At 39.6% G+C, this 26,676-nt stretch overlaps 1 protein-coding gene across 2 annotated transcripts in view; it reads left to right on the top strand.

The window, feature by feature from the left end:
- Window positions 1–26,676, top strand: part of JAG2 (jagged canonical Notch ligand 2) — a 68,452-nt gene that overhangs the window by 23,840 nt on the left and 17,936 nt on the right. The window contains exons 3-12 of one of the 2 annotated variants that reach the window (XM_059474551.1): window positions 1,958–2,012; window positions 8,633–8,887; window positions 9,850–9,910; window positions 20,478–20,608; window positions 20,984–21,103; window positions 23,010–23,123; window positions 23,971–24,084; window positions 24,647–24,760; window positions 25,268–25,314; window positions 25,590–25,763. In XM_059474551.1, the coding sequence (XP_059330534.1) occupies window positions 1,958–2,012; window positions 8,633–8,887; window positions 9,850–9,910; window positions 20,478–20,608; window positions 20,984–21,103; window positions 23,010–23,123; window positions 23,971–24,084; window positions 24,647–24,760; window positions 25,268–25,314; window positions 25,590–25,763 (1,185 nt within the window). The remainder of the gene's footprint in view (window positions 1–1,957; window positions 2,013–8,632; window positions 8,888–9,849; window positions 9,911–20,477; window positions 20,609–20,983; window positions 21,104–23,009; window positions 23,124–23,970; window positions 24,085–24,646; window positions 24,761–25,267; window positions 25,315–25,589; window positions 25,764–26,676) is intronic. The other variant, XM_059474553.1, reaches the window with a different exon arrangement.

The raw sequence follows: 26,676 nt of genomic DNA, 5'->3' as shown, positions 1-26,676 counted from the left end.
AATTTTGGATTAGTTAATAATTTTGATGCAACATAAGGAGATGATGTTAGGGCAGTATTATATAGAACTTATTTTTGCAACCATTCAATCTGTGGGTGTTTTTTTTCAGGTAGCAATTAGGAAGAGGCGTTGCAGGTAATGTTTTCAGGGTACAGTAGAATCCTGTCTGCTTTCCTAAGTGCTGAGACTGGGGAGTGCAGGGATTTGGAGGGTGAAGCTACTAAAATGTTCTGCTAGTGTTTATCTTTAGAAGTTGGATGGAGTTGAGCTGTGCTGTCTTTTGCTTTCCTTTGCCCTTTGCTTTCTCAACTGATCTCTTTCAGTTCTCCATTTCCAAGGGCAGTGCAAGCTCAAGTATGTCTCTGTCCAGTATGGTCACTGCTGAGCTCCCTTTCTCCTTCCTTTCTTTAGTCTAATCTAAATAATCACCACTAAACCTGTTTCTGTTTCAGTGATGTAAAATTATCTTCCGTAGTATATGTCTGAAGCTTAAAACACAGTAGAAAGACTTATTTTCTAAGGCTGAGTTGTGGTTTGTATGTTAATGTAACTGAGCAGTGGAAAATTAACACTTAAGTGCATTAGTTCTGAGTAGAATGATTGTGCTGTAGTCGTGGAGGACCTCAAACAGGGAGCCCTTCTGCTTGGGGTGCTGCACTGATCCTATTGCTGCTGCTGCTCTAAAATGGGGAGGTTTCAGTGTTATGATCAACCCTCCTTGGTGTGGAGTTGAGGGGTGTGTAAAGCACATAAGGAGCTATCTCAAAATTAAAACACACGTCTCTTGATGTAGCACTAAAATAGTCCTAATGACCCTGTGAAAGATGGCTGAAGTCTTACATAATCCTCTTCCAAAGAGGGTCCTTGCAATTTCTTGGCTGAATGTCCCCATACCCATGTAGATTTATAGAGCATTAGGCTGTGAACTGTGCACACATCAGGGCTTGGCTCTGTATGAAGATGTGTATAGCAGGATTTTAGGATAGTGCTGCAATGACTCTTTTCTGTTCTTGATGGTTTTACCTTGATTTTGAATGTATGTGAGGCTCTCAATGTTACTTGTAGCACTTGGAAACTATCAAAGCTGAATGGTTTGACAGCTATTCTTGTTCAACTCAAAGCAGTTAAAATTTACCTGTATGCATAACTTTTTTCTAAATAAGTTTAGTATTTGAATATTAACATCTGTCCTACATTTTTGATCATAAACCAAGAAAAATGCCTGAAGCCTTGGTTTAGTGAAGTAAAGGCTTCTTGTTTTTTCTAAATCATTTAAGAACTGTCTGAAATCATGGGTTTTTTCTTTCCTCAGGGAAAAGTACAGTGCCAGGTGTGCTTACTGTAATAATTGCTTCTGCTGTGTCTTTTGTAGTTCTGTTTTTTATGCTACCCTTTCATGAGAAAGAAGTCTAAATTTTTGATGGATGCAGGGTGAATTGTGTATTTCTTCTTTTGATATGTTTTTCTGTAAAACAGATCTGGTACAGACTTAGTCTTTCATGTGCTTTCTAAAGGATGGCTCTCATTCCATTTTAGGGGAGGTGGTTCAGTTGTTTAATTCTTAAATATCCCAGCTGTTTCCCAAGGTTCAGAAACTCATTTCATTTAAACCTTTTAGGGCTCCTTCTGAAGAGCATTTCTGTGGCTAAGCAAAGCTGAGAATTAGATGCAGTGGGAGGAGAGTAATACTAATTCAGTCCTCAATATATGTGTGTGTGTGCATGGAATGTTTTTGTTTTGCTGGTAGCATGGCTTGTCCCACAATGTTTAATGCTGTTATATTTCATGCTTTTGAGAAGATGCTTTCAAGGGCTTTCACATGACAACAGAGAAGTGAAATTTGGTACTGCTTTCAGTTGGCTTTCTTGTAGCAGTAATATCTGCTTATTTCAAATCAGTTTGTCTGCTTATAACAGTTTTTTTATTACTGTCTAATTGGTGTCTTGTTTTTTTTCAGAGGTCGTTCACATTAATATTAGAAGCATGGGATTGGGATAATGATACAAAAGCTGGTGAGTATTTATGTAAAGCTTGGAGTTTGTACTTATTCTGTGCTGTATGTGTGCAGACTGGGGAGGGGGGAAATTGTATCCTGCTGCAATCAGCCATCCCTCCAGATCAGCTCTAGGCAAAGCTGATGTCAGAGTAAAGGGCATGTACAAATCCAAACAGTGAGTTTGGGTTTGGAATTGTGTTAGGGGTTCCTAACATTGGGTTAGGAACTGTGAAAAATTATTGCTGTGTAGGAAAAAGAATGGACAGTTGTAACAAAAGGATGTAATTACAATGACTCTTGATAATTAGCTCTAAAAATGTTTACAGATCATGCTAGACCCTTTATTTTTTTAGAAAAAGATAATCTGTAGAGTTGCACTTCAAATTCTCCTCAGTCTGCTTGTGATCAGGCTATGCAATAATTTCCATGATCATGTGAGCAATTAAACGTTCTTGCTCCCCATAAGAAAAGTACTTGATGTTTTTTTTGAAATTGTTCTAAATAATGGTATGATCCCTTCTCTGTTTCTTCTCAAGTACTGGAGCTTAGCATTTGCAGACTGAAAATGCAAGGTAATACTCATTGTCAAGGCAGGGTTATTGATCTGAAGTGAAAGCAAGACTATTTTATAAATATTTCAAAGTCAGATCAAGGTGCTGATTGCCAGAATGCTGCTAAAGCAGGACTCCAGCTTGAACCTACACTCTGTAAATGATTTACAAATATGTCCTAAAATAACCAATACTTCTGGCTACAAGATAGACATGAACCTCAGGCTTGCATTGTGGTTATTGATGGACTGTTTCATTTCAATTGGGATCAGTGTAGGGGAAGGTGTTTGAGCATTAAGATCGTGAAAAGGTTACATATGTCCCAAATCATCATCAGATTCTGTATTAGTAATGATAAGTTTTTAGTTTAACTGCTACCTGAACCCTTTTTCTGTTGGAGTTAAACTTGTCTTGTTTAAACAGCTCCTTTAGCCTTTGTCTATTGGCTGTGTTTTCTTTATATCTCTGATTAATGTTGCTGCAGCCCTTCAGTTGAGCTTGTCCACGGCCTTCTTGAATGGCACTTCCTAAAGCTGGGTGTGGTATTCAAAATGAGATCTTGTGTGCTGAGCAGACTAAGCCCAAATCTTGAATAAATTTAGACATCCTACATAGTAACAGATTGGAGGAATCCTCTTGAATGCTTTAAAATATACTATGTGGTGTTAATTAATATAAATGATTTCCAGCTTGGGAATAATTTATCTAGGTACAGCTAGTACAGCAAATATTAGAATATTCATGTCTTGTTACAGAGGGCAAATCAAGTCATGAGATGTTGTAGAAAGGACTGAACATAGAGACAGCCTATCCTGTAAATCATCTGTATGCATTCAAGTGCTGGATTTAATTTTTCATTTAGCTTTGTAATAAATAATAGTATTGTTAATTTCTTAGAATTTGCTGAATCCTCTTGCAAATCTGTAGCTTTAAACCCCAGATTTCTTTTGAATACACTTGATAAGAAGACAGTCATCTCAGGCTTGTGTTAGGTCTTTGTTATGCTTTTTAGTTTAACAAGCTCTAACAAATCTCTTTACTTGCATTCTTTTTTTTTCCCTGAACTTGAGGCCAACAGGATATAGAGTGTTTTCTGGAGGCCCAGTGTGCCATCTCCTTAAATTAACAGTTTCTATGAACTGTGGGAGAGTATATAAGTGTCAGATTACAGTTTAGCTCTATGAGAAACTGCTGATGGAAAGTGAACTTCCCTTTAATTTAGGCTGCCAGAGAGAGGTACTGCAAAGCTGTATTGCAGCTGAAAGCTTGAAGGCTTGTCAGTTGAATTTAGGAAGGCTCTCTTGGCCTGTAATTTGGCAGAAGACTAGCAAAGTGCTTGTCTTGGTTTAATGTTTCTGTAGTCAGTTTTCTGATTTTGTGATAGAGATGTGTTTCTTAGCTGTGCTTCAATTTAGATTTGCATATAGGATTCTTAGGAAGAATTCCTTAATGCTGAAGGTTTTCTCTTTTTTGAAGGATCTTGGCAGTAGGTTTTGCCTTGTGAATCTGTCGAGACGCAAAGATGCTTCAATTCAAAGATGTATTTTTGCAAGCACCACCCAACTGCCAAACAGGCACAGATCACTAAAAATTCACATGTTGGAGAAGAGGAAAGGGAATACAGCAGCTTCTCCAGAGAAAAGACCATATCTGGTCCTGGAGGGGTGAAGTGAATGTCTGTGGAAAGCTTAACTCCCTGTCAATCCTGAGTGCTGTGCTGATCTGGGGATCAGATTACGTGGATCTTCTGTTGCTACTGTAAGATAGATTAATCAAAGTAATTGCCAGAGTCTGTTTATAAACTGATTAATTAGTTCTAGAGTCAGGTTTTGCTTTCCTTTAATGGGGATGAGTAAGGCTGAAAGTTAAAAGTAGGGTCTGTGTTCCAGCTTGGATTCTAAAGTGGGTATTAAAAACCAAAACAACAGCAACTACAAAAGTAAACAACAAAACCCAAACAAGAAAACAAGCAAACAAAAAACCTCCCCTAAAACCTAGAGAGGCTTTCACTGAACAACTTGAGGGTTCTAGAGCATTTGTCATTGTTCCCTCCCTGTGTCCAAGCATCCTGCATTTTTCTTGCACTCAGTGAGGGGAGGGGGACTCAGAGCTGACCTGTAAAGTACCATCTCAAGAGCAAGTCTGCCACAGCAAATGTTTCCCCCATACAAATTCCTAGAGGGTCTTTCACCCCCAATTCCTGAACTGCTGGTGTGTTTTTCTCCTCCTGTGTGCATCAGGGTTGGCTCAGGGGTAACCTTGTGGCAGTGTAGCGTTACCACTTGTTTGCTTTGGGAGGGTGGAAGAGTGGGAGAGGAAGCTGGCTAAGATACAAAGTCACTGCAGAGGGCCTGATCACTGTCATCTGTCACAGCAGCTCCACTTTGCAGGTAAGTCACTTGACCTGGCAGACTTCAGCAGAGCTCTGGGCAGTGCCCAACCCAGCCCTGCCTTGACAAGGCAAGCTGGCATCTTCACATGGGAAGTAACTTTCCATTTGACTCTGTGTCTGCTGCAGGCATGCAGTGGTTGCTTTGGTCCTTCCCATTAACCTGTAGGAGACTCATCTGTCCATAGTGCTCAAAAGATATTGCTGAAGAGAATGTGCTTCCTGAGAGGGGCACCTCCTGCTCCTTTGGGTGTGAAGTTGATGTGATGTCACTGTGTTCCCTTACAAACAACTGCCAGCATCCCCTTTTGTACAGCCCTGTTGGGAGTGTCTGACCTCTGCAGAGGGTTGGGGTGCTGATGGGCAGTGTCCTTATTTGTGCACTGCACAGTTCAATACTCTGCAGACAAGGCTTTCTATTCCAAAAATCAGGTTCTCTGGGAATATTAATTAAAGAAATAGCTTTTAGGCATTATCTCCTTTTATGCAAACATCTGTACTAGTATCTGCTTTTCTAGAGAGGCTTGTAGAAAACCTGTTAATCAAGGAAATTGCTTGTGGGCTGTTTGTGTGTATGTACATTTGAGTAATGAATGATGCTTTTTTGACCAATAACCAGAGAAATTCAGTTGTGCCTTTACTGAGAGCTAAAATAAGAAGCGTGAACCTCTTAGGTGAACTTCTATGGCAGAGTCAGACGCAGGGAGCAAACTTGTCTCATCAAAACAGTTAGGTGTGAGAGGCTGGATCTCTTCAGACACGCTCTGGTATTGTGGGGGAGGAAGGAGAAACCTTGACAAACATGTTCCTCCCTGTGTTTACAGATCTCTTAGGAAGATGCACCTTCTAACAAGGATCAGTGTTAAATTTGAAGTTAAACAGAACTCTCATACTTACTCTGCTACTTAAGAATTTAGGATCAGAAATGAAATGACTTGGAGCTGCTTCCCTCATGCCTTTTGTGGCTCAGGGTAAATTACCTGGCTTGCTTATTTAGGCTGTTAAACCCTACTTGTACTGATACAAGCTTGAGGAAAAACCCTTAAGACTCTGAATACATTCCTTTTCAGAGGAGCTTGTGAAGATAAAGTTGGAGTGTTCAAAAAGATAAAAAGAGCACTCTTGGGTTATTTCCCTTGTTCTTGACCCCTGGTATCAAGAGGTCTGTTCTGCATAGGTACATTTGCAGTAGCTGTAATGCTTGTTCCAGTTAACTGGGTCTGATGAATCTCCATTAGCCTGAAGATGCCTGATAAGAATTTTATTATATGAGCCATTTCTTTAATCTCAGGACCTGTTCTTCAGTCCATCTGATGCACTTAGAGGAAATGCTTTCACAGCAGTGGATGCTGCAGCTGTTTATAAGGAGCCTATGTTGCTTTTACAGCAGAGAAGCAGCTCCATAATGTGTATTTGGTTCAATTTTCCTTGACCATCCAGTGATTCAGCATGTTTTCCTTTATAGTTTCTCCCTAGTCAATGGAGGAAAACAAGATTATTAAAGGATGCTGAAATCTGCCTGGGGAAGTGGTGGTGTCACCATCCCTGGGGGTATTTGAAACACGTGTAGATGTGGCATTTGGGGACATGGTTTAGTGTTAGCCTTGGCAGTCCTGGGTTAATGGTTGGGCTTTGATGACCTTAAAGGTCTTTTCCAACCTAAAAAACTCTGTGATTCTATCTAATAATTCAACTTTTAGTGGTGACTGGTGTGGTAAATATTCTGTTGATCAAAAATAAAATGCAGGCAGCCTTTTCTATCTTGCACATGCTGCTGGATGACAGAGCAGCTTCTGCACAGGAATGGGAGTCAAAGAAGAGGGATAGGCTTCAGTGTGTCTTGGCCAGCCATAAAATGTTTCATGCAGTCTAGTCCAAGCAAGCATGACTTACAGCTTATACATTGCAATACCACTTTTAATAATAAAGCAGAGAGATACTGTGAGATCTTAAAAACTGGAGTACCTTTCAATGCTTAGTTAAAAGGGATTCTTTTTAAGTTCAATGTTTTTTAATTTCAAGAGGAAACATTTTTATAGAAGCAAGCTTGGAAAAGATGCCAAGAAGGGAAGATACTTTGGAGAGCCTGATACTTCTGTAATTATTCTTTTCTCTTAATATTGGAGCCACTGAAAACACTTTACTAAGAAATGCACAGGATTCCTCTAAACTGTCAATAATGTTCTGGTTGAGAAACAGTCACTCCTTGGGTTTTGTTTTCTAAACATATGAGGTTAATGAGTTCTAGAAAGCAGCGGGGTAGGTAAAATGAGTTTGCTAAAGGTAATAGCTTAGAATTGTTTGCTACCAGCTTGGCTTGTTCTATATTGTTAATAATTTGAAATTCAGGCTTTATCTCACTATCATCTCAGCCTCTTGCTGTGTGCAAGTTTTTGATTATTCATTTCTTTTAACATGTATTTTACAGAGTCTTTATTTAAAGAAAATGAGTGCTGAAGCTCTAAGCTGGCAATATTACAGCTATTTCATAAATGTGTATGAAATTAATATGTTCAAGTGAAGCTTGTGTACCTTTTTCTCATCCTTGAATAGCATTTGTAGTTCCAGATGCAATTTGCAGTCACCCAGAAAAGCTCTACAGCAGGGTGGTACCAGATTTGAATGGTGAACCCATTAGAAAACTCCTGCCACTGGGGTTGCTCACTGTCTGCCTTTACCTCAATCCCCAATCTTTGCTTATTCTTAATATTTGCTGAAGCAATTTTGTCATTTCATTGTACTGGCTATAATTGTCTCAACTCCTGGTATTGAAGCTTCTATACAAAGAATTACATGGATAAAGATACAAAATGGATATTTATGTAAATGACAATACTTAGTGTTGGCAGTTTCTGTAGTGTTACAGCCTAGAATCCTCTTTTCCCCTGGGATGTGTAATTCTTGGTGCAGGTTTGGCCTCAGTGAGAGGAGCCTGGCAGTAGCAGAGCTGCTGCTTTCCACGGGGACAAGGCAGGATGCTCACAGAGTGTGCTGCAACAGGGATCACAGTTATCAGGAGTTCCCCTGGGGCTGAGGATAAGGAGGATGCAGAGCTGAGAATGGCCCTTGACAATCCTGAGTTCACTTGTTTATTTCTTCTCAAAATGTCAAACACTAGCTGTCTAGTGTTCTATGGCATGGTTGTTAAAGATGTTTTGCCTTTATTTTAAAGTGAATAATAAAATGGGAACAAGCTAGTTTATGTATATAATGCAAGCCTGAAGGAGCATTCACTAATGCTCAGTAATCTTACAGCAAATTTAATAGATTGTGGTTTGCTTTATTTTTTAAATTAAACTCACAGCAGAGAACTTTATCTCAGCTATGAAATTATGCAGATCTTGCAATTTTATAAGAACAAAAAGGAGGCAAGAAGAGCCTCAGATCAAGATAAAGCTGCTAGTTGTCAGCATGTGGGTGTGGTATGTTTGGCTGCCTTGAAAAATAAGCTATTTCCTATGGATTATGTTCCAGGGTTTTTTAATATTTCCTTTGGGACACTTTTTTAAATTGGCCTTCCTGTAATGAACTTTGCAAGGCAAAGGAAAATTCAGTTATACAGTAGATCTTTATCATCTTAACATTTTCTTTGCTTGGTTTTCCCTTAACCAGTTGAGTACTTCTGATTGGATTCCATATGTCCTTGTGTGCTGCCAAACTTAACCCCCTGTTGAATTTACCTTTCTTTCCAAAAAGGTGAAAACTTGTTGATAGAGCGAGTGGCACATGCTGGCATGATCAACCCAGAAGATCGATGGAAGACCCTGCAGATCAATGGTCCTGTTGCTCACTTTGAAGTGCAAATAAGGGTGAAATGTGATGAAAATTACTACAGTGCTCTGTGCAACAAGTTCTGTGGCCCTCGAGATGACTTTGTTGGTCACTACACTTGTGATCAAAATGGAAACAAAGCCTGCATGGAAGGTTGGATGGGAGAAGAATGCAAACAAGGTAAATATGTTTGTTTTGTCTTGGATTAGCCCTGGTGTATGTAGAATAGGTGTAAACTGCAGTAGGTATTTCTGTGGTGTCAGTACTGTAGCATATTAATTTTAGCACTTACAGGCTTTGTCCTATCAATACAAATCTTTAATTTAAACATTCTCAGTGAAAAGTGGAGCACAGGATACAGTGCTTCTGATGTATGCTGTGAATATACCTGAACAAATCTAGTATTCAGGGAAACATCCATTTACTAATTGACTTTATTCAATGGTGGTGTTCTTTCAAAGCAAAATGATGCATTACATCTGTTAATGTAAGATTTTATTGAAGTGATATCATCACTTACACAGTAAGACTTCAATGCTGTAACAATGCACCCATAACACTGTTTCTGCAAATGAAACAATTTTAAGTGAAAAGTGTGCAAAGCTGAAAGCTTTTTGGTAGCTCTTAATGGGAACAGAAATTCAAGTGTAGTTCTGTCTTTTAATGTACCACTCAATCAAATATCTCTGCATTTTACCTTCAGTAATTAGGGCTAAAATTATTTGACATAGTCTTCTTTCTGCTGAGGGCTTTTTGGTTTTGTTTTCTGTTCCTTTTCAATAAAATGCTCGTTAATGATGGGAAGGACTGTTTTTACAGCTTACTCAAGGACATGTATCACTTAAAGTTTGGGATTTCCAGCATAATACCAGTCTTACACCTGGTTTTAAAAACAGCTGCATTTCATAAAAGTTTGAGTGCTGACACTCCTGCTGCAAAGCTTTTTGGCTGTAATGCTGCTGTGTTCTGTGAAATAACTGTCTGGAAGGAACAACTATTGGAACATGGCAAAGGCAATCTGCTTTGCACACATAACAGACAGGCTAAATGACAGGAGCCCTGCCTGAGGAGCTCCAGACTGCTGCTGCACTAATGCATACCTGGCTGCCCAGACTGATGCCCAGATCTTTTTGTGTCTACAGCTGTGTGTAAACAAGGATGTAATTTGCTCCATGGGGGCTGCAGTGTACCTGGGGAATGCAAGTAAGTCTGCATGCTTGAGTATCTTTTTTTGGGGGGAGGGGGGGGAAGCACTGATCTCTCAAGTATCCTCATTGTATATTGCTACTTCTCAATAAGTCTACTTTAAAATGGAAAAATTCTGTACAAGAACATGGATAGAAATGGATTTGAAGTAGAGGTCTTGTGTCTAAGAACTGCATATACTCTGAACTGTTTTGTGATGCTATGCTATTTTTTGCCTCTATAGGACTAAACAGATTTGCTTCATGTAGTTCAAAACTTATTGAATGAGAAAATCAATATTATTATTATTTTCAAAATCTTTAGGATTTTTAATCTCTATATATTTGTTCCTCTCAAATGGAAAGGAAAAGCTTGCTCTTTGGACTGTTAGAGGAGCAAATGCTCACAGTCCTAGAGCACTCAATTACATTTTGATGGCCAAAATATAAATGTTGCTGTTTCAAGAACAAAAGAGGTTTGGTAAAATAGAGACACAGTAGCAACCCCAGCCTAAACTTTCTCCCCCAGGTAAATTTTTTTGGTCCCTAAATGTGAGAGAACAGAGTGAAATGTTCCCTTAACTTTGTGATGCAGCTGAAGCAGGCTGTGATAGCAAGGGCAGTTGATTGCTTTCCTGTAAAGGTTCAGGCATTCAATGTAGTAGGTCAAGGGGAAGTGGGTGTTATTTTTACTCTGGCTGTTGAAGAAATGGGACAGGTCCACTTGCAAGTTTGGGATCCTGTGTGAAGTTGAGTTTATTTGTGGTCAGAGTGGTATGCACCATTGTAAGGGTGGATTCACATGGTGGTTCCTGATTGAGCTGTGTTGAACCTGCTTGATTGGAACGATGTGAAACTGAGCTGTGGCTGCCAGAACCCCTGAGAGCTGACAAATACCACTTTGTGACAAGCTGTGACAATTTAAGGCAATTTGGCTTCATCCCTCTGACTACTGCAGCCTCCACAGAAGTGGCAGGAATGGGATGCAGATAGTCCAGCTTAGCTGGGCTTGAGCTGCCAGTTCATGAACTGTGGTAGGTGACACGCAGACAAGTCTCATCCTGCTGCAGAACCTCATGTTTTTAACACTGGGGGATGGCAGATAACAAAGCAAACCTTAAATCCTTGCAGCACAGAGTGGTTTCTTACTGCCCTGAAACTTGCATCAGATGCTGCTGACTTCTTGGAAGGTTTGTTGTGTTGTAGCCCTCTGGTCGGACTGAGAAGTGTAAATTTCAAGTGCAGGGCTTCAGTTTGTGTGTGGTTTCACTTCTCAAGCTATAAAAATGGCTTAAATTTTTTTTTCAAGGAAGATGTTTAAATGATGGGTTCCCTTTTGTGTAAGAATGTTTATATATAAAGTTATTTGTCATTTTTCCATATCACTAAGTATCTTCCTTGTGATTTCAAGTATTGGGTGCTCCTACTGCTGTTGGGCATTTTTTGTTAGAAGTAGAGATTGTTGTTGAGAGCTGGACCAGTATCATTTCTGCCTGAAGAAGAAACACTCCTTCCCTTGAGCCTTCCAAGAATGCATTTGTTCCCCTTGAGCCTATTTTAATGAATTTTGATTCATGTAAGGGTTTCTGGTGTCCTGTAGGTGTCAAAGTAGCATCCTAGGAGCCTGTGAATATTTGCTTTTTGAATGCAAGAAGTCTTTGACTAAATATGTAAAAGAAACAGATTTAAACAAATACAAAGCAGTACTTTTGGTTGTTTTTGGTTTTGTTTTTTTTAATGGGGGTTGGTGTAGTTTCCTTTTTAACTTCCTTTTCTCTGTGATACCAGCTGGATGTGAGAAGGCAGAAGCTGGAGAGGAGGAGGGAGGTTTCAAGAAGGGAATATAAAACCTGAGTGCTGTTACCTTTTCAAGGGGGCTGTCAACAGGTGATCCCACATGGCAAAGCCTTTCCTTGCAGCCTGGAGCTGATGGGAAGAAGCATTTGGGGTTGTAAATCCAGGTGTTCCCCTGCAATCCACCCAGTTAAACTGAGCCCACAAAAATAACCCTGAATCTACTGAAGAACTCTGTCCAGGTATCTTGCTATTGTGATGGGTGATTCTCTCACCTGGAAGAAAGCACTGAGGGAAGGAATAGTGGATTATTGTGTGCAGTTTATCTCATTTCTTGATGCCTGTCTGCTCAAGTCAGAGCTGTGATCAGCAAACTGAAGGAAAACAATGGCTTTTCTCTGTGTGGCTACTCTTTGTAATATTGCAGAAAGGTCTTAGCTATATTTTTAATGGTGGTTTGGTAGCTTGAGTGTGTTCACACACAGGCTTTAAATTGTGTTTTTAAATAGTACTCTGTCATTGTTATTAGACTATATTGGAAATGTTGCTTTTAACCAAAATGGATAATATTTTCTGTAGAAAAATTATGCTGGCCTAAAAATAAACAAGGCTTACAGACATGACCTTTATCTTCAGCTGTACAAAGGAAGCTGTTATTTAAAAGAAACTGCTATGTTTGGTGCTATTGAATTTTAATCTAGATTCCTTCATCCTGGTTTCTGGACAGCTGCCACTGTAATTTAACAGGTGAAAACAATGTCCTTTTTTAATTCAGAAAGAAAATGAAAATGTGAGAAAAAATATGGGTGTGAGGTAGTTGGGAACCAGCTGGTGCCAAAAGCTACTTCATTGCCAAAACTTGCAGTGCTGTTAGTAAATAGAAAAGCTGGAAAATGGCTTCCATCTTCAACTTGCATAAATGTGGAGTTAACTTAGAGGTTCCAAGGCTCCAACCAAGGTCTCAAGAAAAGATGTGTCCTCCATCTTTTATGTTCCAGTGTAATTTAGAGTAATTCTTGGATTAAAAGTTACACTACAATCAGAAGTAGCTGAATGACCTGAGACTGTTAATAGAGCCTGTGTCACTGGTTCTGGGTGTGCATTATCTGTTGGTCAAGTTCATGTACCCATATGCTTTGACAAAGTTACAGTGTTGAAATGTTTTTCCATTTCTTCTTTGTTTCCATCAAATGGAAAATAACTAGGGATGACCAGAAATCTCAAAATGACCTGATGTAGGAAATGATTTTGTGGTGTGGCTGGGTCTAGGTGTTGTATTTTTGTCATTGTAGAGGCAATTCAGCAAAAATAAAAGTTTCCTGAATAAAGATGAAAAAATACATCCTTGAGGAAATCAAAAGTAACTTAGCTGATGTTGCAAGGATGGAAGAATGCCACCATCCTAAAGAGAAAACAAACCAGTCTTTACCACAGTGCATAAAGAAAGACAATAAACTTTGGTCTGTAGTGGCAGGATAAATGGTCTTTCTTTTTTATTGGCTTCACCAGGCCAAAGAAATAGGAGGGATTATCAAAGACGCAACATTGCAGAGCCTTGTATGTTTTTGCATCATTTAAAGTACTTTGTTAAATCCCATTAAGCTGTCTAGAGGAGAATGAAGTTTGATCTAATGGCTCATATCTGGCTTGGGTTCAATGACCTCATGAAATTAGCAGAGTTGAATGTAAAGAAACCACCAGTGACAGTCTCTTTCCTTGATTAAAACTGCTGACCTGGGTATGTTTGGTACCACTCATAAGCTGTCACTAGGCTTAACAGCTCAATCTTTCACTTCCTTGTTATCCAGAGTGCTATGGCTCTGGTTGACGTCCAGATAGGCCTCATATCTGGCTTACATTGTCATAGCCCTGCCAGGATGTGGTATTTTCAGAAGTCTTTCTACTTTTCTTATTGCCTTTGAATGTTTGTTTCTCATCTGAAAACAAAACAAGAGAAGTTGAATCCCTAACACTGCTCAGCTTGTGTTCTGCAGCCATGGTAAGAGCCTGGTTTTGTCCTGGGAAATGCCAGTCTTACTTTCCACAACTGATATGAAAACTTCTTTAGAGTGTGCAGACTAACTGAAATGAATTAGAAATGGGGTCATTAATAGTACTCTAATGTGAATTCTGTGCAAGGTGGACCAAGCAAGGGTACTATTTTTAAAAGAACTTTTAATATAAATTAAGGTTTGTGTGGTTTGAACTGACTTGTTCTAGAACTATCTGTGACAGTTTTAGTTTTAGAGTTTTGGTGATTTTATGTTTGTTTGGTTTTGTTTAAACATGTACCTTATCTTTGCCCCATGGAAAAAGTTTTCTCAAGCTTTCTGCCCAGTGCCATGCCTTTTGTAGTCCTTGTGTTCCCCTTCAGCAGTCCTGCAGTGCCTGCAAAGGCTGTGGCCATCTCCCAAGTGATTTTGCTCCCTTCATCTGTCACTTTACACACCCTGCTCAGCTGTTATCCAGTACTTTCTTTAGAGATGCAGAAAAGCTGGAGCTGCAAAATGAGCTACAACTACCTGGAGTATCGGTGGTGTAAAAAGTGTTCTAGTGAGTCTTTGTTAAATCTTAGACTTCTCAGAGGCTATCCAATATCACTGATGTCTCACTTGTGGTTTGTGATAGTTGGGTGGATAACATGTTTAACATCAATGCTGGGGAACTATGTCTAAACTTTTTATTTTAAAAAACCCCAACATCTGGATTCTTGTAAATTCCTTCTTGGGTATAAAGTGATCTGATGAGGCTTTTCAAAACAGGTTGTTATTGAAAGACTGTAGAGGACTAGCAGAAGGTCCTATAGAGCTGAAAGAAAAAGGAAATAAAATTCCAGCTTCTAACAATTGGGAGAAGGTAAGAGATGGGGATCTTCCACAGGTGTTCCTGAATGGAATTATTAGAAATCTCATAGGCTGCTCTGAGCAGTAAACTAGAAAAAAACTTGGTTGGAGCAGTGTGCTTAGCTGCTTTGGCATCTGACCAGCTCAATTCCAGCAATGCTGCACTGCCCATGATCCCTAAAAAGTGTGAGGCTGCTGTTTGGCCCTGCAGGAATGCACTTGGTACCATGACTGGGACATCTCCTGTCTCCTTTTTGGTGTAAGATATCCTATCACAACTTCAGGTCTCCAAGATTTTGTAAAAGTCTTACCATTGCTGTGTCTTTGCTCATGTTGAGTTCTGCTGTTACAACTAGTGTGCTTTTTTTCTTTTATGTCCTAATGGTGAGCCCTTAGGGAATGTTGGCAAGCCTTTCACAAGTAGACACCTTAAGTTACATAAAGAATCTCATGTTTTGCTTCTTTGTTGGTCAAGGAACTGAGGCATGCTCTGCATGGGTGGGTTGGAGGGTATAGAACATATCCTAAAGGTGGATCTGCATCCAGGAGAGGTGAGTGGGTGTGCAGGAAGGAAAACATGTAGTGCTTGAACTTGTGTCTGCAGCACAGCAGTGTGGAGGAGAGCAGCTGAACTAGAACAGTAGATCAAAGCAGTGCAGAGAACTCAATATCACACTCCAAACACTTCAGGACTTTTAATTTTAGACTCTCTAGTCTGTTCTTGTGGCCTGAATGCCTGTTTGCAGCTGGAACACATTGGGTGTGCTCCTGGCATACATTGTCTGATGTTACCTTAGTTTAACCTAAGAGGAATCCAATTCCTTTGTTCCAGAACAGCTCTGTAATGTGAACTAACACACCAGCAACAGGAATGATCAGGCAGTTCACGTAAAAAGCATGTTCTGGTGTGAACCAATGCAAATACAGGCACACCCTTAGAGCCACTTATGTAACTTAACTGAGCGATGTTTTGGCTAAAAACTTTTGAACCATCCCCTCTTTTAACTTGTTCTCAAAACTCTACAAAGTACTGGAGTGAGACTGTTAGCTTTCAATAACTTCCTTTATTAGAGGAGAAAAATGTTTGTAGGGAAAGGTTTGTATCTTTTGGTGTGATAAGGCTGGGGGTGAAAGGAAAAGATAACAAGCTTTCAGGTAATTAAATTATTTGAGCTCATTAATGAGTATGTTTTCCTTTGCTATTCACAAAATTATCTTGCCTATTTTGAAGGTAGGAAAGTGGGCAAAGTGTTTCTGTGACAAGTTTTAGTGAATGACTACTGTACTGCTTATTAACATTGAATCCAGATGCTCAGAGTTGTAGGATCTAACAGCTGGGCAATATTGCTGCCTGCTGTGCAACAAGTAATCTCCTAAAAGTTTAAACAGACTTTCTTATGGTTATTTTAAGTAAATAACTAATATAAAGCTATTGTTCTGGCCTATGCAACACCATCCTGTTCACGTCACTAGAAAATTTAGTGGTTTTCTATTTAAGAGGGCTATTTCTCCCCCACCCCTGAATGATGCATTTTGCTTCTGCTCTTAATGTCACTGTTTTTGCTTTGTTTTCCTGTATTGAGTTTTTTGGCCCCAGCTTCCACTTGAAACATGATTGGGAAGAGGCTCCTTCCAAAAAGTCTGCTTATCAAAAGGTGTAAGAATACCTCACAATGATGTTGTCTTCACTCTTTGTATGATGAGCAATATATCAGTGAGGTGTAACCTGTGATATTTAATGGTTTGAACCACATTGCCTGCATCCTCCCTAAGATTTTTTAAAATTTATTTTTAGGCCCCATATTCTTGCAATGACTTCAGGAATAGACTTCAGTTTGGTGGTTCAGGTGTATTTCTGCATGAAGTGCTGACAAAGCTCTGTAAGTAGGTGTAGAACAGAATTTACAGAGCTTTTTTTTAAGGTTAACAAGCATAGATTAGTCATTGGATGAGGTGTGCAATACAAAGTTTCTCAGTTGAACTTTCTGCACAGAAGGATCAGGACTCTCAAATAACCAGGAGAATAAACCACATATGAAGATAGTACAGAAGAGCTGAGTTTAAGCTGACCACTGAGGGCACCCTGATTTTCTGCTGTGGTGGCAGAAGCATCCTCCTCTTGGATGAGGAGGAGTTAATCATTCAAGGTGCTGAGGAGCCATGGTTCACAGACCTTCAGGATCTGAGTACATCTCTTCACCTTTCCATATCACTTCTATAATTGCCACTGTAGGATTTGACATAAATTTATGGAGTCTGGACAACATCTCCAGGGTCATGTAGTCCCCTCTTTTCCCAAGGAGGTCTAGTTATTCCTATCTAGTTAGTTCCATCTGATTTGGAAACGTTCAGTTTCAACTTAGCTCTTACTAAATAAGAGTTGTTGTTAAAACAAACTTCCTCAAAGGAAAGCAAAGGCCACTGTCAGCTTTTTCCTTAATTAGATCTCTTTGAGAAGAACATAAGGAAAGCATATTTCTATAGAAAAATTCTTTATTAGACTTGATAAGTTTTAGTTTTGAATGACCCCAGGAAAAATAAAAACACCAAATGTTCTGTTTCATGCTTTTTTTCCCCACTTTCCCCACCTCTGAGTACAGATGTGACTGTGAACTGTGTGTTCAAAGTTCTGACTTTGAACTGTGTGTAGTGATGAGTGCTTTTGTGGGATTCCCTGATGTCAAATTTACCTCTTGAAATGCACTGAAATTTACTGTAGAAAGTCCTTTATCCTGAAATTTAGCTGTTTGAAGCCCCACTGAGCTGAATTATTGTGGCTTTTTCTGCTTGACAATGACAGTAGTATTTTTTCTGCACAGTTGCAGTTTTTCTGATCTGCCTATTGAAGGGTTGTCTAGAATTTTTGCTCATGTTAACTCCTGCCCACCCCCACCTCCAGCCTTTTGTTTGAATTCTCATTTTTCTTTAGCCCGCAGACTCTCATCTAAGGAAAATGGATGCTGTGAAGTGTTCCTGTAGAATTACCAGATCTCTTCTCCAAGTTGTTGGTTTTGAGATAACCAACAATTGTTCTTCTCTCCCAATTACACTCTGTGTTAGTTGTGACCCAAGGGGATGCTTTAGTCTGGGAGCAGATGCCTGTGCTTCAGCCTTCCATCAGGAAGTTACTAAACTGTAACAATCTATTTATGGTAGCTTCTTTGTACTGCTAATAACCCAGCAAGGGCTAAGATTAAGCCAGGTCTGATTTTTGTTTTGCGTGTGCTGGACTGCGAAGACAACTTTGAGCTGATGAAGTCAGCAGAGGGGAAGGACAAAGGAAGTAGAATCTTGATTCCAATAAGAATTTTCTTTGTCTGTTGAACAATGAGAATCCTTATAGATTCTCTATATTTGGCTTTCTTATTTTGTCAGATGTGAAGAATTTAGAATTGCTTTTTAGTTGATTCTTGACTGGGATGGGAGGGCAGGGAAGAAATAACTTTAGCCCACTATTAGCTGCGCTGACTGTTTCCTTTTGGCTTTTGCACAAGTAGTTGGTACTTGAAAAGGAATTCTGGTTTGAATTTTTTTGTTTTTTTTTTTTTTTTCCTAAATGATGTTGAATTTGTGTTTGTACCATTTGGACTTCTCATAGTAAATCATTAATAATTTTCATCTTTGTTTTTTTTTCTTGATATTTTTGTCATAAATGACACATTCATACCCATAAATGACATAGAACATACCAATTTCTGGGTAGGTTTACCTTTATTGATCCTATCTTGCTCTTGGGGTGGGCTGAGATCCATATCAGCTCTATCTTTTCAGAAGGAAGTGGAATTAACGCTGCTCTAGCACCTGTTAATGTAGGATGCGACCAGACTTCCTGTTCAAGAGGAAATCCTAATTTACTCTTCCTTGTATACTGAAGGCTGATCAGCTTACCACATAGTAACCTTTTGACTTGTAAACATTATGTTCTTTTGGACTGCTTTAGCCTCTAGAAATCATTTCCCTCAGGCATGGTGGTAACTCTAACAGTAAACTTTGACTGTGTTGAATATCATGAAAAAGCAGCAACTTTTTTTCTGCTGAAGTAACTTTAATGTCACCAAGCATAGCTAGAAACTCAAGTAGGTGCTTAAGATGCCTTCAAGTTCTAGAAGGTGGCTGTATTTTTCTTTGCATTCTTAAGCACTGCTGCACTGTCAAACAAAGAAACTTGTTATCCATGGGCTATGGAGAATAAATTGAGTTACTGTGATTATTTGCTTTGTGATGCAGACTTTCAGCTCCTGAAAATGCTTGTTGTATGTGGGTGGGGAGTTGGCTCTGGCTGGGATAGTCATGGTGAATCACTGGCAGTAGTGCCAGGTTTGGCATGGATGAAGATTTGGGTCGGGGCCAGTAAAGTAAGTTGCAGTGCTTTTTTTATTATTACCATCCTCTGAAAAGATTTTTCTGTCCTTGAGGAGGAAGGAAGAGATCAAATTTAGCAAGAGCAGTATTTGTTTCCTCTTGCTGCTGCTGCAGCCAAAGAAAGAGGCTTCTAAAATGTGAGTGCTCTCCAGGCTTCTGCCAGCCCTGCTCAGAGGAGCATCAAGGCCTCTGGGCTGGGTTCTCAGCTGAGGCCCTCCTTGGAGATTTGGAGCTTTTCAGGGCAGGAGCTGGTACTGGGACAGGAGCTCAAAGTAGCTCTAGAACTTGTATGAAAAGAATGGTCTTGCAGAGATGCTGCATCTAGAGTCCTTACTTCCAATGTAAGCAGTAAGGGTTTAAATACTGTACTTCCATCACAGCTTGTTCTGCTCCTCTGGGGATTGATCCAGAATACTGAAACAGCGGAAGGGGATTGATTCACAAGGAACCAAGACTCCTCATTTATACTTCTCTTCCTTGTCTTCTCTCACTGCCCCCCCCCCCCCCCCAAAGACTTGATTTAAATAGTATAAAAGAGCATAAAATAAATTATGTGGAAAATAAAATGGTCATGTCAAATCTAAAAAATGTAGTTTCATTTCTAATGGTTTTTTTTCCTCTAGGCAATTGGGCTGCACTTTTGTGCATGTGCTCAACTCTCATTCAATGTGATCTCTTTATTGCTAGTATGTGTTTTGAATTCTGTGTAAGAAATACACTCTTAACAGACAGAGCATTTCTTTTGTTGGCCCAAAAGAGCAAGCTTACTATTTCTTGGTAATTTAAATATATGTGAAATATAAATATGTTTTTTAAAATCATTAGCCTATGCCCTTCCCCCCTGTAGCATAAACAGTTGCTTCTTTTAATGGAGTTCTGATACAGATTAACATAAAGATACCAGTCTCAGAAGAAATTTTGTGGGGAAATTTCAACTCTAAACCAAATGAATTATTAATGGCTTTTGTTTCTGTTCTCACTCCTCCTTTCTCCAAAAAGTACTTTTTCCATAGTGCCGGTAGAGAACACTGAGTATATAATGGAATAAATCTGTGAAAAAAGGTTTTCTTGAGAAAGCAGGCATTGAGAAAATTGTCAAGACTGCTGCCTTTCTGGCTGCCCTGGCCTTTTAAGGCTGTAGCACTCTATAGCAAATTGGCTATTATCTTGAAATCTCTCTTTACAGAAAAACACTGTGGTGCTCAATGCAGTAAGCCAGCAGTCTCCTGAAAATCAATTTCAGCTTTCTTGTATCAATCACAAGTTTTGTCCTAGTGTGAGGTGATTATGTGAAGATGGGACTTCTTGTGAAAGACCAACTAATTCATGTCCAGTTCTCATAACGTGTAGTGCTTGGTGGTGTTTGTTGCCATTGTGTGTAACACATCTGAGCAGGATGAGTTCCCATAAAGGATGTTCAACAGGACTAGTTGTGTCCCTTCTAAACAGGATAAAGTGTTGTTATCTGTTGCACATTGAACAGTTGGCCTTGTTCTTGAGAATGGTAAGTGTAGTGTTGTAAATACATGTAATGCTGATGATGAAGCATCATGTTGCTAACTTTTAACATGTGAACTTACATCTTAGGTGTCATTATGGTTGGCAAGGACAGTTCTGTGATGAGTGTGTCCGCTACCCAGGCTGTGCTCATGGGAGCTGTAATGAACCATGGCAGTGTAATTGTGAAACCAACTGGGGTGGCCTGCTCTGTAACAAAGGTACTTAACATTAATGTACAGGAAAAATAAGTTAAATTGCATGATTAACTGATAACTCATTAACCCCTTTTCTATTCTGCTAGTGTGCAACTACCCGAGTGTTTCTGTGCCTTAATTCTTGTGTGGCAGATGGTGCCTAGGCATCAGAAATATAGGAAGTTCAAGACAAAAGGCTTGGAATTGTCCTGACTCTTCTAACTCCTGCAATTGTCTCTTGTTCATTCTTCCCTGTTCTGTGGATAGTTACCAGATCACAGGCTAGCCACTGGAATATGGGGATGATGTGGGTGAAGGATGTTCGAGCCAGAAAGGCATCTGTGTGTCTGGAATGGTGTGATGTGTGTTCCCTGCTGACTGAGCCTGTTCTCTGTGCAGATCTGAATTACTGTGGGAATCACCACCCGTGCCTGAACGGCGGCACCTGCATGAACACGGAGCCGGACGAGTATCGCTGCGCCTGCCCCGACGGCTACTCGGGCAAGAACTGCGAGATCGGTACGTGGGACACCTGCGCTGCCCCAGCACTGCTGCATTGCACTGGGATGTGCTCAGCCTCTCCTTTCTGGGGCCCGAGCATGGCTGTTCAAAATATCACCAAACACAACAGAGATGCTGCACCAGTTTCCCTTTAGATAAGACTGAGACTATTTCTTCCCTTTGACTTCTCTTCCTTAATCCAAATTTGCAGTTGGGCTGTAGTCTCATGAAATAGGGAAAGCCATATGTCTAACCTGTTGCCTTACTCCCTGCTGCCCATTTTCTTGTCTTCTGGCTTGCTGGCAGGCATGCATCTTTTCCAAGCTGGGGACTAAGAAAGGTGGTGGTGATGGACACCTCAGCTCCTACTCTGATGTGGTTCTTTGGCCCCATTTTTAGTTTGCTGAATGTGTTGACTATGCTTTTTAATCAACTGAAACTTAATCTTTTAATGTGGGACTTCTAATATATTTAGATTAATAATGAAATGTTAACTCCTATGGAAATGTGCTCAAACTCTCTTACAGAGTCACCTTGAGCAGTCTGAACAAAAAGTGTCTTCCTTGTGCCTATTGGCAAAATGGAGGAGAGCATTTAGACCACATTTGTGAGGAAGTATGGCTTTGCCTTTAACAGATCTGTCTTGAAAAACTGCTTCCTATCTCAACCACATACAAAGATAGCATGTTGCTTTTTTCTGTCTGTGTATGTGTTACTGTGTTACACAAAGACAAAAATGTTCATGTTCTAGGGACAGTTTTGGTCTCTGGAGACTTTTCTTGGTTATTCTCACTTTGGAGATAAATGGACAGCGTGCAGTTTCTAGTTCTTTCATATTTTGCTTCATATAGTGGTTAGTTGGGTGCTCTTTTTCTTTGTCATGATGCATTGTTTAATCCTTTTTTGAAATGTGATATTCACAGCTTCTCATATGAATTTTGCTGTTCTTGATAGTTAAAATTTTAGGTGGAAAGAACCTTTTTTTTCCCACTTCATTGCTTGGCCTTAAGTTCACTAAACTATTATAAGCAGAAGGTTTTTGGAGTTAATCAGGATGCAAATCTTTGAACTTCCTAAAGCTCTATGTGGTATTAAAGATACCATCCAAACTTAAATTTTGCTTTAGCTGGTAGAACATGATGTAAGTTTAGGCTAAAATGGAGGAAATCTTGCCATAGCTTGTTCTGAAAGCTGTGGGGGAGTAACTTGTCTTTTTAGTGAGGAGACAGTGAAAAGGGAGCCGTATACTTGTTGAGATCTACAGTGATTTTTAACAGTAGGTTGGTGTGTGAGCTGCCTTAGGTACTGGTACAAAAAGACTTCCTTGGCTTCTGAGAGGGGAAGTTACCAAAAAGAAGTTACAAAAAGCTTGTCCCTCCTCAACCTGATGGTTTTGTGCAGCCTCTGTACTGTTACAGCCCTACATGGAGTGACAAGCAGCATCACTGCCTGTGAGCACCTCTATTCCCTGCTGTTTCCAAGAGCAGTGCTAGAATGAAGCTAAACAGACCTTAAACTACTACAGCTCAGACCTCTGCAACAGACCTCAGCATACAGCTCTGTTATTTCTCACTGAATTTAAAAGAAGTGCTGGAGTGCTCTGGAGGTGGAAGTGCATGGCTAGAAGTAGAGTGTCAGTGGGGAACTTAGCTGGAATTGAAATAGAGTGAGCTATCTGTGCTTAGGCCTTCAAGTCATTAGGTGGGAAGGATGATACATCTTCAGTGAAATCCTGCTTCATTTTCATCCTGGGAATCTTAACTCTCTGCAGGTGGAAGAGGAAGGCTCCAAACTTCTGTACTGGTATCTCTCCACTGTTATTTACCTAGATTACTTTTACCCAATGCAGCTTTTAACTGCAAGTTCTCCTTAATTGGTACTGGAAGAGTATTTAGCAAGAATTTCTTTCCTCCTTTCTCCCCAGCTGAGCATGCTTGTGTATCTAATCCCTGTGCTAATGGTGGAATTTGTCACGAAATTTCGTCAGGCTTCAAGTGTCACTGCCCATCGGGGTGGAGTGGACCAACATGTGCTATTGGTGGGTATGGGTTTGCTGGTGACTGACCTGTTGGGTTGGAAGGGTTGATGCTTGGTGATAACATGCTCTGTGGGTGTGGAATTTGGTGGTAGTCTTTCACTTTCCCTGTCTTTTAACAGCTGAGCATTGGCAGAGTGAAAAGAGGTTGGGTTCTGTGCAGCCCACAGTATTGACTCAGTGCAGTTGAGATCTGTTACCAAAAAGTTATCGGAAGAATAGCTGGACTCTATCCAAAGAAATGCCTTTTGCCAAAGCTTGTTTGTCAATTCCTGACTTAGCCAGTCTGAAGCAAAATACAGAATAGTTTCATTTTGAGAAATATAAATGTGAAGGTCAAAGGTTCTCCCTTCGTTAATCACAGAAAAGTAGATTTGCACACTTAAATGCTTAAGTGTCTGGTTCAGAGGACAGAGAAGTGGTTGAAATGTATTGTGGGGCTGCATTAGGTTTGCATGTTGCCTGTAATTTGAACACAGGTGGCTTACCTTTTTTCAAACAGCAACTGTCCTCAAAAAAAAAACCCCAAAAACCAAACCAAAACCCTGAAAATTACCAACCACCGAACCAAAACTGGCTAAATATGTGTCACAATCTAAAGACATGACTTTCAATGATCATGCAAATCATAGGTAGGTTATTAGGTTATCTGATTCTTGTTTGAAGATGTTTGCTCATCTTCTCTGTCACAAAAATGTGAGAAATCCTAACTAAAAAATTGGGTTAGCTGTGTTAATCTGTGCCTAGGCTTCTTTGCACATTCTCCCCCTTCATCTCAAGCTAACTTTGAAGCAGAGCCTGTGAAGCCAAGCTTTAGGCTGAGTGATGGAGTCCCCCTTTGCCTTTGCAGATATTGATGAGTGTGCCTCGAACCCCTGTGCTCAGGGAGGGACCTGCATTGATGGTGTCAATGCCTTCGAGTGCATCTGTCCACAGCAGTGGATTGGAGCAACTTGCCAGCTTGGTAAGTAATTCTACAGCTTTGGAGACCACTGGAGATTATTCCTAAACAATGAATAACTCTGTGTGTTTCTGGCATGGTTTTTGTTGAAGAAAATGTAGAATATGTGTGTTGTTATTGGTATCTTAGCTCCTCTTTAGCAGATCTCAAAGCTGGAAGTTTCAAGTGGATCTGTAAATATTTAAGCCCCAATTTAAGTTTACTTGTAATAGGTCTTTTAGAATGCACCATAACTTTTCTGTTGCAAAATGCAGCACTGGTGATGGTAACTGCTTTTCCATGGTGGCAGAACAGTGACTAAGCTTGTGGAGGCCAGAGAGGGATTTTCCCTGACTAACAAATTGCCTTTTTGAGTTTTGGCCAAGGGAAGAGTAAGATAACATGCATGTGCTACTATGGGCAAGTGTGCATTAAAATCCTGTGGTATGTAAATGGTTTTAGTGCCCTACCAATGTTTAATGTGAGCTTCTGATGCTGGGATTGCATGGACACTTTGCTTGGTGCTGTGGTAATCTGTTTCTGGGTTTGTTCTTTATTCTATTCTTTATTTTCTCTTCTTTCACAGATGCTAATGAGTGTGAGGGGAAACCCTGTGTTAATGCTTACTCTTGCAAAAATCTCATTGGTGGATATTACTGTGACTGCATTCCAGGATGGACAGGAGTAAATTGTCATATCAGTTAGTATTTCTTTAGTATATATGTTGACAGTAGGATGCTTTGTTCTTCAGAAAAAAATATTATAAGTGATAGTTTACGTACTTTAACAAGAAAAAATACCTGTTGTCAGGATTTTTCTAACTTATAGCAATGTAAATTGAAAATAGTGTTTGAAAATGTATTTTGAAAGGTAATTAGTATTAAAGTGATCTTAGAGATACACTTTTGACTCTTACATGTTTCTGAATAATATATACTGATTCCATTTAAAATACTTTAAGGCTGAAATGTTTGATATTAAATTATATTGATATCTCATGTAGTAGAAGTATAGAATGTCATTTTCTATTGGTAATTCTCAAAAAATAAGGATCTTTTTAAGACATCGAGAATCTTTCCTTTCCATTGGAACATGTAGAAAAGAAGCCTTTTTGAAAATCACTTGTTCTCCATTTTTATGCTAAACCTATACTTTACAGCTTAGTCTTGCAGTCTAAATTCTAATGCTTTGCATATTTTATCCATAGATATAAATGACTGTCATGGACAGTGCCAGCATGGAGGGACTTGCAAGGTAACTCTTGTTCAATACATTCCATGTTGAAAATTAATCTTTGTCTGACTGGTTATGAGTTTTATAGTTTGCAATTAAAGTTTGGTTAAATAAGTACAAATGTTAAAGATGTAACACTGTACTTGTAGAGTCTTGCACCCATTTCACATAATAAAATTCTGTGGTGCTACTGCTGTTCACAAATCCAGAATACAGAAGTAACTTGCATTTTTGTGTGCCAATTTTGTCAATAAACAAATCCTTCTTCTTTTGCTTCTTTTCCCTGCTCTGTGAAGGATGAAGTGAACGGATACCACTGCTTGTGCCCTCGTGGTTTCACAGGAAAAAACTGTGAGATAGAAACCAACGAGTGTGAGAGCAATCCCTGCCAGAATGGGGGCCGCTGCAAAGACCTGGTGAATGGATTCACTTGCCTGTGTTCCCAGGGATTCTCAGGAGTCTTCTGCGAGGTGAGGCCAGTGCAGACATTACTGCAATGCTTGTCATGGACTGAATTCCTGAAAGAAATATATCTCTGGGTTTAAATGGGAGTAGCCCAGAGCTGGAGCGTCACTGCCTGCCGTAGCTGTTACCTGATACTCTGAATAAGCAAATTTGTTGTGCAGCGCTGTCATAGTAGCTGGAACACTTGAATTTGCAGCCTGATAAACTGCAAGTTGTTGTATGTAGGTGTTGGCCTTCCTAAGGGCTTTAAGGCTGTGCAAGTATTCCTTAAGCTTGAAATGTTTTCTTTTGCAATTTTCAGGACCTTTTATCCTTTTGTTACACTGGAGTGCTTTAGGTTCTCATCCTAATAATGCTGAGGCACATAATTGAATTACCCTTCAACTAATCCTACTGCTATTGGCAGGAGTAGAATAATTATATATCAATTATTTGTATTATATATAATGGTGATGATTAACATAATTACTAAAGGCAGGCAGATAGACAAGTATTAGCTCTCAGAACTCTGAGATCATTATAGGAACATGGAGTTCTAGTGCTTAAGGACTCAGATCTGAAATATTGAAGTCTTAGTGGTAATTCCTGAAGTAATTCATGGTAAAGATATTCCTTTTTTCTTGGGAGGACATTAGGCTTTTCAGGGTAAAATTATTTTGCATGAAGTATTCACTTTCTGGCTTTTGCTGAGAGTCACATTCATCTGGATGTTATGCTTAGTATCAAGTGGAGGCACTAGGCTAGAATTTTGTTGGATTAGCTCCAGAAATTTTTTGGAGAGGATATTGGAGTGATCTCTCTTAAACGCTGAACTTTAATTTTATTCTATGTTATTTGCATTATTAAAGAAGTAGGGCCCTCATTTTAGTCAAAATTTAAAAGGACTGTAGATACCAACCAGTTTAATCAAACTGGTGC

Source organism: Ammospiza nelsoni, chromosome 6, assembly GCF_027579445.1.
Source record: "Ammospiza nelsoni isolate bAmmNel1 chromosome 6, bAmmNel1.pri, whole genome shotgun sequence".
NCBI lineage: Eukaryota > Metazoa > Chordata > Aves > Passeriformes > Passerellidae > Ammospiza > Ammospiza nelsoni.
The sequence above is the reverse complement of the archived record's forward strand: the minus strand, read 5'-3'. Positions and strand labels throughout refer to the sequence as shown.